Source organism: Onychostoma macrolepis, chromosome 18, assembly GCF_012432095.1.
Source record: "Onychostoma macrolepis isolate SWU-2019 chromosome 18, ASM1243209v1, whole genome shotgun sequence".
In the NCBI taxonomy this organism is placed as follows: Eukaryota; Metazoa; Chordata; class Actinopteri; order Cypriniformes; family Cyprinidae; genus Onychostoma; species Onychostoma macrolepis.
This window is the reverse complement of record NC_081172.1, coordinates 16,340,128-16,351,843: the sequence shown is the minus strand read 5'-3', so window position 1 is coordinate 16,351,843 and position 11,716 is coordinate 16,340,128. Positions and strand designations below refer to the sequence as shown.

The 11,716-nt window shown below is 38.5% G+C and overlaps 1 protein-coding gene across 1 annotated transcript; it reads left to right on the top strand.

The window, feature by feature from the left end:
• Positions 1 to 259: 259 nt before the first annotated feature.
• Positions 260 to 11,428, top strand: LOC131524849 (uncharacterized; the record flags this gene model as incomplete). Its single annotated transcript, XM_058752209.1, is given in 4 exon segments — positions 260 to 298; positions 10,414 to 10,653; positions 10,782 to 11,373; positions 11,376 to 11,428. Coding segments are annotated over 4 exon segments (924 nt in total), but the record flags the coding sequence as incomplete, so codon positions are not given.
• Between the last annotated feature and the right edge of the window lie 288 nt (positions 11,429 to 11,716).

Here is an 11,716-nt window from a genome sequence, read left to right as displayed (position 1 = left end):
TTGCAAAGATTCATAAAAAAACCCTTATACTCCTTCTGTAGATGAAGCTGGATCACGAATGATTTGCGCGAACAAAGACACATTTAGGCAGATCGGGATTGGCACATTCCCTTCAAAACGAAAGTAACATTAATCCTCTGTGTCTTCAGTGGCTCAGATGTCGGGAGTAACTGACGACTGCTATATTCATTATTACATCCAACAACCTCAATCGCTTAATCGGAGACATCTTGTCTTCCCCTGCACCGGAGTCGACACAATGGTAGGCAGCTCATTGCTCACTCAGGGCGGGTCTAAGGTAAGACGGCCTTATCAATCAACTATCGTGGGAGCGGCCTGTACAGAGCTATGTCATTCTGACAGGAATCTCAGAACAGCCTGATTTGAGAAAGGGGATTTTAAAATAGGGATTTAAAAAAAAAAAAAAAAAACACTGGGTGGAATTTTATCATTATAGGATGGATGTGCACACACACTTCCAACACACATTTATGTTCAAACAACTTGTAAAGTGAATTTTGCATCCGATGACCCCTTTAAAGTACATTATGCAATAATTTCACATGAGAAGGTCATGTGAAATCATTGCATAATGTACTTTAAAAAGGTCATGTGAAATCATTGCATAATGTATTTTAATGCTTTCTGTCATGAATCCGGTTCATGGACTTCCGCCCAGTTACCACCAGAGGTCGCCCTTCCATCATATTGACTCTCACACCACACAGACTGTTGCATGTCACTCTGGACTGCATTACCCATCATCCATTGCACTGATTGCACACAGCTGTAACCAATCACACACACACTATATTACACCCACTCAGATCCTTCTAAACCTGCTGAGTATTGTTTAGCGTTTATCGCTCTCCTAGTGATAGCTACATTACGGAGCCATTCCGTGTTTTCTGAGTCTGAGTCTAAGTCTTGTTTATCCTGTTTATTGCCTGAGTCATTCGTGTCTTGATCCTAGCCTGTGTATCTCGTTTCTTGTCTGTTCTCTGCCTGCCCTGAAGTTTATAGCCTGCCTTGGATCCAGTGCTCTCCATAAGTATTGGAACAGTAAAGACAAAATTGCTCTGTTGGCTGTGGAGTCAAGACATTTGCAAATATGATTAAAAGATGAATATGAGACAAAACTACAGAATGTCACATTTTATTATTAGCTGTTTTAACACATACATGTTTTACCAAATAAAAAGAACAGCACTTTTAGAGTTCATCCCACTCATTGATGTGAGCATAAGTATTGGGACAGTTGAATATAAGGCAGATATAAAAGATTAAAAGCTATTATTTAGTTGCAGATCCCTTGCGCACAATCACAGCAGTGAGTCTGTGACCCACAGACATCACCAGACTCTTGCTCTCATCCTTTCAAATACTTTTCCCAGCCTTTAATGCAGCCAATTACAATTGTTGCTTGTTTTGGGGAGTTTCTGCCTTTACTCTCCTCTTCAGCTGGTGAAATTCATGTTCAATCGGATTTAAATCTGGAGATTGACTTGGGCAATCTAAGACTTTCCATTTCTTTGCCCTTATAAATTCCTTGACTGAACTGGCAGGGTGTTTTGGGTCATTGTCCTGATGCAATATGAAGCACTTCCCAATGAATCTGGTGGCATTTTCTTGAATATTGGTAGGCAAGATGGTTTTGTACCCTTCCAAATTCATTCTGCTACTGTCATCATACATTAAGTCATCAGTAAAGTTGAGAGGGCAGTAGATTGTCAGAGCATCAGCCTAGCTTTCTGGAAGTTGTTGGTGATTTTATAGACACGTCTTTTAGGGTTCATTTTCACAGCTTTTATGATTTGTCTGTCATCAACTGTTTTCTCAGCTGATCAGGTAGTTGTTGGTTGCTGGTGGTTTCCAAACTCTTGATTTCTCCATGCCCTTTGTTTTGACTATAGCTCTAATTGACCTCCTCTTTTCTTTTAGCATCCAAATTGCTTGCTTTTCTCTCAAAGTCAGCTCCCTCGTCTTCATCCTGGTTTGTGTGTGTCATCATCGAATGCAAGATTCAGAATGCAGAAGTAATGGATATAACTGATACAACACATTCCCTGCTTTTAATATCTGAAGAATTAATGCAACAGGACACAGCTGATCACTTAGAAAGACCTGTGAGGCAACTGTTCCAATACTTATGCTCACATCAGATAGAGGGATGAAACTCTAAAAGTGCTGAACTTCTTAGCTGGTAAAACATCTATGTGTTGAATCACCCAATAATAAAATGTGACATTCTGTAGTTTTGTCTCATATTCATCTTTTAATCATATTTGTAAATGTCTTGACTCCACAGCCAACAGAGCAATTTTGTCTTTACTGTTCCAATACTTTTGGAGGACACTGTATCTCTCTCTCGTCTTGTCGTTTGGACTCTGTTTGCCCCTGTCTGGACTATTATCGTGTACCTGGATTATCTCTCTTTGTTTTGCTCCCTGGATCACGTTTGCTGCTGATCAACCCCGTCTGTTCACTGGACTGCTCTTGTGTTTTGCCTGTGCCATACCTGTTTGCTGGTGTTTCCACCCTGCCTGTATTTTTGACCACATCTCTGTCTAATAAAGCTCGCAAATGGATCCGCACGTTTCTCGTCTTGTTCGCCCTGTTACACTTTCATTGTTTCATGTAGATTAAAAAATATTAAACTCAATAAAAAGAAAAATATTTATCTTTTTAAGAAACAGTACTACTATTTTTTTTAAATAATAATAGATTTTTTTATAGTAATTATATTTATATTAGGTGTAATATTTTTTTAGATTTTTAGACGAGTTCCTTCATTCATTCAGTAGGTTCAATTAGTAGCTCCTAACACCAGAAAAATTAAATGGCTCCAGAAGTTATCATTTTAATTATATAAACAATATTGTTGCTGAATATTTTGTCAACACTTATCTGACTGTGGTGGCAATTCAATAAATGGAGCTGAAAATTAGTTTGTAACCATCTTGTGGTTTAAATTAATTGGTTCATTGAAATGAATTCTACATTTGCCAGCATTTATTATAAATATATAACGTATCAAAACAAAACAAATGTGCCCAGTGGTTGTGTTCAGATCTGGAGAAAGCTACCATGATAATTTTATCGGAACTATTTATATATAAAAGTGTTTTGTAAAAAATCTGCCTCATCTACTGACCAGATGTAAATGAACATATGCACATTTATGAGAAGATAAAAACAACATGTAAACATTCGCATCGCAGCACTGTGATCGAGAAAATAGTGGACAGAGCTTTACATGCTTAAAGCTTTTCATGCTTAATTTTTTTCTATTGATCAGCTTATTTCGGATCTATACCAACGCTTCCAATCCGATCGAAATTTCATTTGAATCAAGCTCAGTTGGTTTGATTGAGGTGTTTACTTGAATGCTCTTCGGTCTGATTGAGCCATCAGTCCAATTACTGACATTATCTGGATTCATGTAAAAATTAATGTAGCTTATGATAGATTTGAAGTAAATGGAATGATATTGATTGACAGATGCAAACACGTGTTTAGATGAAAGCTTTCAGTAAGTTCTGAGTGTAGTGAGATCCAGAAATTTAAAAACTGAAATGAATGTGTTTGTGGAGTTATTTTTTCAAAGCAGTGTTTCTGCATATCGAGCCTCAAGGTAAGTGAAGTGCACAGTCCCATTTCCTCATGCTGTCAAGGAAACTGTTTAGCAGGAGTACAAAGACTTTTAAAAAAATATATTTTGGGGATGCAAAAAATGCCCCAAACAACAAAGAATTGAATTTCTTACGCCCATCTGCTGCTTGCCGCAAACATAGGATATGACATCAACTTTTATGTCTCGCTGCTTTTCTGCAATAATTCCATAAAATTTATGGCTAACTGAATCAAAAACTATGACTCATCCGTCAAAACTTGAACATTAAGGGAGCTCGCTGACTCACTGTCCCTAAAGATGTTTTCTTCTGGCTGACTGAATTCTTGTTTCGGATTCAAAATCATTGTCCTAATATGCAAAAATCGCTTCATAATCACTTTCCAGTAATGAGCTTTGGTGTCTGGTGGCGCTGAGTGACAGAGGTTTGGTCCAGGATCACTCTGCATTCAGGCCTCCTCCAGTCATCGGCTCTGAGCTAAGCTCATTATGTAAAACACAGCACAGCGTGAAGACCACATCCTGATGCCTAAACTCACACTGATGTACTGCCTGCAAAATCTATTTTAAGCTGGCTGTGTCTGGCTTCGTCCTCTGAGAACAGACACGGGGCGCAAAAATCTCCACTGACATTGAGTCACTGCTACAAAAAATTGGTGCCTGTCACCCATCTGCTGAGAACAGGTAGCAGTGTTTACCACAAATCCACAGAAAAAAAAAAGAAGAAAGAAACGAATGCCATCTTCCATTAAGTTAATTCCATCTTCCCATAATCTGATGCCTTGGATGAGAACTGTGAGCATTTCTCATGCATTCTCAATGGTAATTTGTTCTTGATTATAATGCCATCTGTATGTCTTACACCCCACTTATGGTTAGATTTAGGGGCGTAAACTCTATATTAAATTATTTAAAGGGGTCCTATTATGCTTTTTCACTTTTTGAATTTTAGTCAGTGTGTGTATGGCCATAAAAAAGGGAGATATTTCGTTTTTAAAAAATACCTTTTCAAGAACTCCAACGAACGGCTCGTTTGGACTACAAAGTTGTTTTCCTGTATTTGTGATATCACAAATTGGCCAATTAGAATATCATTAAAATAAATCCTGCCTAAGCCTCGTTTATACTCGCGCCTGCACCTCCCCAAACGGACGAGGCGTTTATACTTGACGCGTTCGCCGTTGAGATATTCTTTGAAACGACAGGGGGCGCACAAACGAAATCGTCCTTTAAATCCGCAGGAAGTAGAAGAGAAGTAGGAATTTTACCGGAATTACGTCAGATCATTCAAGATGGACTATTGTTTGTTGATTTAATAAAATTTTACATCAAACTTTTTGTTCACTCTTTCATTTCTGTGCATAATGCAGACACATTTCTACATATTGCAGTATAGCTAACGGTATGTGGGTTATCGACAGTGTTGGAATTTACAGGATGTCTTATTTCTTATTGTAACATTTCAAATTAGACCACATTATTAGAGTACAAGTTAGACAAAAATATTGCCACGTTGAGGCTCAAGTAGGTGTAACTGTTCAAATACAAAATTAATGTTATAATGTATATAAGTTGAAACCTACAGTGTTTTGAAAATGTAACACTTCTAAAGGTTAGGGACTGCAAAATGTACTTTGCCATAGATTAACCCATGTGATGTCTTTGTTATGTTATATAAAATGAGAAGATATAACAACAGTTCAAAAGAGCAATGTTGATAAATATTGTTTTATTCTGAATAAAATATATTACAGACACATTGTTTTGTGGTGCATAGTATACTTTGCTATAGTTACAGTGCTACAGGCATTTGAATAATTATTTTAAAACTATTATAAAAATTACAAAGAAAATATAAGCTGTTCATGTTGACTGCGGCGCCGCGCGAACTGTTCCCTCGAGTCTCAAAAAATGTTGTGCACACTGCCACGCGCGAAATGAGGTTGCGCTCACCCAAAGCCAACTTCTGCTAACACCGCGATGACGTCATATTTGGCGCGCGCACCCAAGCGAACTTGCGGACTCGTAGCAAGACGAACTATTTCATTCTGCAATGACTTTAATTTATATACTGTAATTGATACTTAAATGTCTTACCCTCAAGTTATGTTTTTCTTCTTTTCTTTTTTTCCCTACTTTTTCTCATGTAATCTTTAGTACTTGATTTCAGTTGACATTGTATACTTATGATACTTTGTGTATTATGGAAAATTATTATTTGAAATGTCAGCTCTGTGTTGTATTGCATTAATAAAAAAAAAAAAACTTGCGGACTCGTGGAGTATAAACCAGGTTTAAAGAAATTCGAGTGGTTGGCGGGAGAATGCTTGGTTGAGCACTGCACGTTTCAAAATCGAAACCCGGTGCGGGTGTTTTTATAGCACTGTATTTCTGAAGGAAACCGACTGTTTTCAGAGAATTTTGGATGTCATTTTCATTTCATCTTGCATATAATGTCTGATAAAGCAGCGTTTGTGAGAGGAGATCTGTACAGTGTTACCGGGGAAACCTCGATATCTACCACTTCAACAGCGTCATATTTGCACAATATATGCCGCTGGCAGAGAATTCATCATGCATCTCAATAAATTAGAATGTCGTGGAAAAGTTCATTTATTTCAGTAATTCCTACTTAAATTGTGAAACTCGTGTATTAAATAAATTCAATGCACACAGACTGAAGTAGTTTAAGTCTTTGGTTCTTTTAATTGTGATGATTTTGGCTCACATTTAACAAAAACCCACCAATTCACTATCTCAACAAATTAGAATGCTTCATAAGAAACATTAGTTAAAATATTTTTAGTGAATTGTTGGCCTTCTGGAAAGTATGTTCATTTATGGTATATGTACTCAATACTTGGTAGGGGCTCCTTTTGCTTTAATTACTGCCTCAATTCGGCGTGACTGTGGCACTGCTGAGGTGGTATGGAAGCCCAGGTTTCTTTGACAGTGGCCTGCAGCTCATCTGCATTTTTTGGTCTCTTGTTTCTCATTTTCCTCTTGACAATACCCCATAGATTCTCTGGGTTCAGGTCTGGTGAGTTTGCTGGCCAGTCAAGCACACCAACACCATGCTCATTTAACCAACTTTTGGTGCTTTTGGCAGTGTGGGCAGGTGCCAAATCCTGCTGGAAAATGAAATCAGCATCTTCAAAAAGCTGGTCAGCAGAAGGAAGCATGAAGTGCTCCAAAACTTCTTGGTAAACGGGTGCAGTGACTTTGGTTTTCAAAAAACACAATAGACCAACACCAGCAGATGACATTGCACCCCAAATCATCACAGACTGTGGAAACTTAACACTGGACTTCAAGCAACTTGGGCTATGAGCTTCTTCACCCTTCCTCCAGACTCTAGGACCTTGGTTTCCAAATTATATACAAAACTTGCTCTCATCTGAAAAGAGGACTTTGGACCACTGGGCAACAGTCCAGTTCTTCTTCTCCTCAGCCCAGGTAAGACGCCTTCTGACGTTGTCTGTGGTTCAGGAGTGGCTTAACAAGAGGAATACGACAACTGTAGCCAAATTCCTTGACACGTCTGTGTGTGGTGTCTCTTGATGCCTTGACCCCAGCCTCAGTCCATTCCTTGTGAAGTTCACCCAAACTCTTGAATCGATTTTGCTTGACAATCCTCATAAGGCTGCGGTTCTCTCGGTTGGTTGTGCATCTTTTTCTTCCACACTTTTTCCTTCCACTCAACTTTCTGTTAACATGCTTGGATACAGCACTCTGTGAACAGCCAGCTTCTTTGGCAATGAATGTTTGTGGCTTACCCTCCTTGTGAAGGGTGTCAATGATTGTCTTCTGGACAACTGTCAGATCAGCAGTTTTCCTCATGATTGTGTAGCCTAGTGAACCAAACTGAGAACCAAAGGCTCAGGAAACCTTTGCAGGTGTTTTGAGTTGATTAGCTGATTGGCATGTCACCATATTCTAATTTGTTGAGATTTGAAGAACTTTGAATTGGTGGGTTTTTGTTAAATGTGAGCCAAAATCATTACAATTAAAAGAACCAAAGACTTAAACTACTTCAGTCTGTGTGCATTGAATTGATTTAATACACGAGTTTCACAATTTGAGTTGAATTACTGAAATAAATGAACTTTTCCATGACATTCTAATTTGTTGAGATGCACCTATATATGCCGCCACAAATTGTGTTAATCTGTGGGACTATGGTGTATAAATAAGTTCAACTGTATAACACTGCAATTCATGTTATAATGTTAGAATTAACAATACACATAATACCAGTTGCACTTATCTGTACATAGTAAATGCAGTTATTTTTTAAGCTGTTGTTGACATCCTATCTAAAACGTGATTTAGCCACAACACCCCCCCCCCCCCCCACAAAAAAACAACAACAACAATAACCCCAGCTAACACACGATGTAACAGTTATGTAAGGTATTGGTAATTTTTGGTAATCAACGTAACCACGACGTGGTATGTACGTAATTCCATTACCATCCCATTACCAACTCACAACGTCATCAATACGTCCTCCTAACGTAACAAGATAACCAAGAACGTCCCAGATAGGTACTCTATTCGTAATATATTGATAACTTCATGACTTACTGGCAACGTAACTGCAACATCGTATGCACGTAATTTCATTACCATAATTTTTGTACATTCTTTATATGCTCTCTGATTACCATAATGCTATTTAAAAAGTGTAATTAAACTTCAGACACAAGACTGAACGTTCCTTAAAGATAAAATGTGTTTCTTTTCACCAAGTCAGAATATGGACGATTGCTTTTAATATGCCCTATTAATAAATTCACAATTACACCCATACAGCACTGTTAAATATATTGAAATATATTTTGAAAATACATAAAACATAAAGTTAAAAAAATGTTCCTCATTATACATGTGTAAATATGTGTACGAAAAAATATATTCCTATACCTTAGTTTTTAATCAATGTTTTTCAATGTTATTTCTACACCACGTTTACCATTTCTAAAGCTATTATATTATATTATATTATATTATATTATATTATATTATATTATATTATATTATATTATATTATATTATATTATTTACATAAATTCTGCGTGACTTCTACGTGCTTGAATGGGCGCAAGGTCTCTCACTGTAGTTTTCACTAATTTCAGGTAAGTTTAGTCTCTAAAATTACACAAATAGTACATACAAGCGTTCCTGACACTTTCTTTCATGTAAATGACACGCTTCCGTTGAATATTTACTTTATAGAAATGGTTTAGTGTCTTCGGAAAGTCCGTTAGCATCTCAACCTTCAGGCTAACTATAAGAGGTAAGGTAGACTAACCATTGCTGTGTCCCAATTCGCATACTATCCATCGTAAATAGTATTCGAAAATAGATTAGTATGTCCCAAATCATAGTATGTTTAAAAAAGTATGCCAAAGATTCCCGGATGGTCTACTACATTTAAGTGCAGATCTATGCACACTCTAATGGCTAATATTGCCCACAACACATTGCGCGGTGGACTGGGGATTAGATTAGAAATACAAACACGCATAACAGGTGTTAAAAAAACTACAAACATGGCGGATATGCGCGACCAACGGACAGGTAGAGAAAGGGATTTGAGTGATAAATAATCTGTCTAAACTGATTAAAAATATTAATTTAATGTTATCCACGTTATATTTCATCTGCAGCAACACTGTGAACTTTTATAATGATACGTTTGGTCATTAACTTTTAAATGCATCATTATGCAAACACAACAGAGTTCCCTGAATGAAAGACCCGCGATGTGCTTCTTTATTTCTCTCCAATACGGTAGGAAATAAAATTAAACGAAATGTGGATGATGTTAACTGTGACAAGATGATTAACAGGGCAGTTTAAACAGTTACAGGATGCACGTAACTAAGCAACAGAGCGTCCGTTAAAGAAGCAGCTATGACTAAGTAGTATGTCCCAAAGCATGCCTACTATTCTGCTACATACTCAAAAGTATGTACTTTTTCGTCACAAAAAGAGTACATACTTTTAGGGCATAGTATAAGTAGGCGAATTGGGACGCAGCACATGTTCCGTACACAACGATGTTCCGTACAGATGACCCGTACAGATGCCGATTGCTGAATAAATACTTCCGGGTCATACATAAAATATATATCTGTGTCATCTTCATTTCTCCCTCTTTCACCCCCGATCACAACAGAGACCCTCCCACCATTTGTTTCAGTGAGATTTCAGTAAGTTTGCTAGGTGCGCCCCTGCGCTTGAAAATGGATGGTGGTCAAGCTAAACGTGAGACTGCCGCTTGGTTGGGGAGACAACTAGAGCAGCGAAAATGTACATTTCTATTTAATTTATGCTTCTCACAGTACTACAGTCTTCATGAAATTAATATTATGTTATCACAAATTGTTAAATACATTACCTTTTGTTGAATAAATGCTTTGAAATGGGAATATTTAAACGTCAATTGTGGGCGATGACCACTTGGCGCCGAGACGTGCAGCAGGCGCTGTTTGCCCATCATCCTGCGTAGCGATCAATTAAGTTAACTTTAACTTAAATGAATTTTATTTTTTTACATTTTTATTTGTCATGCTTTAATAAATTAAACTAACTAATTTCTCAATTGATTGTGTTATTTCATTGCCAAATTTTCATGAAGTTATGTAACATAACATGAACAAAGTTAAACACAATGATAGGATATTCAGACATTTGTGAATAAACAATTTTATAAACAATCATTTGAAGTTAAGGTTAAATTAACGTTACATGATTAACATAATATCATATTTCAGAGGAAAGTCAGTCAAGCAAAAGAAAGATGTCAGGAAAGAAAAAAACAGTACTCAAAGGAGAAGTTACAGGAGGCAGTTGAGGAAGTAAAGGCAGGAGCAAGTGTAAGGGCAACAGCGAAAAAATTTGGCATTCCCCACACCACTCTACAAGACTATAAAAAAAATAAATATGTCCACAACCCTCATCCTAATTCGGCCCTGACACCTGGAGAGAAGAGGCTCTCCTTTCCTTTATATTCTGTATGGCGGACCATGGCTTCCCAATGACAAGATCCCTTGTCAAGGTGCTGGCTACTGGGATCATAAAGGAGAGTGGCAGAACAGAGACCACCACTGTAAACCTGGAGAAGGGGCCAAGTGATGTGTAGTGGTCCAGCTTTAAGGCCCGCCATCCAGAATTGGCCTCAAGGACGGCAGATTCCCTGGACAGAGCCAGAGTCCATGGTGCTACACCAGAGGCCATTGAAGGGTTCTTCAAGTTGTATGAGGCCCTTTATGTGAAGCACAGTTTGGAGGACAAGCCACATCTCCTCTACAACTGTGATGAGACTGGCTTTGGAGACAAGCCTTGGTCCAGGGAGAAGGTCCTGTGTCAGACTGGGAGGAAACACATCTACCAGCAGCAGCAGATGACCAGGGAGCACATCACGGTTCACTGCTGTGTGAATGCAGCCGGGGACAACATTCCTCCCTTCATCATTTACCCTGGCTGCCTCCCAAGTAACGCGTATAGGCTGGATGGGCCCCCCAATGCCCTCTATGGCATCCAGGAGAAGGGTTACATGGACTCAGAGCTCTTCCTGAAATGGCTCCACCATTTTATCAGGTATGCTCCTGAGGAGAGACCACTAATTTTAATCATGGACCAACACGAGACACATGTCTCAAAAGACGTAATCATGTTCTGCAGAGAAAACAAAATTGAAATTCTCTGCCTACCTGCCCACACCACACACATACTTCGCCCCTGGATATTGCGGTTTTCAACCCCCTGAAGACTGCTTTCTCCACCATGGCTTCCAGGATGGGTCTGGTGCGAGGGGACATTGTTGTGGGGAAGAAGCAGTTTTCAGCTCTCCTCAAACATGTGTACCCCACTGCTGTCACAGCCCAAAACATCAAGGCTGGGGTCCGCAAGGCTGGCATCTTTCCTCTGTCCAGGGCTGCTGTGGACACAACCCAGGTAATTGTGACATTAATACAATGATAATTCATCCTCTAAGCTGCTTGCATTTCTTTTCAAGTGTATTAATGAGTTTTACATACGTTTTGCGTGTGTGTGTTGAGGGGGGAGGGGGCTCAG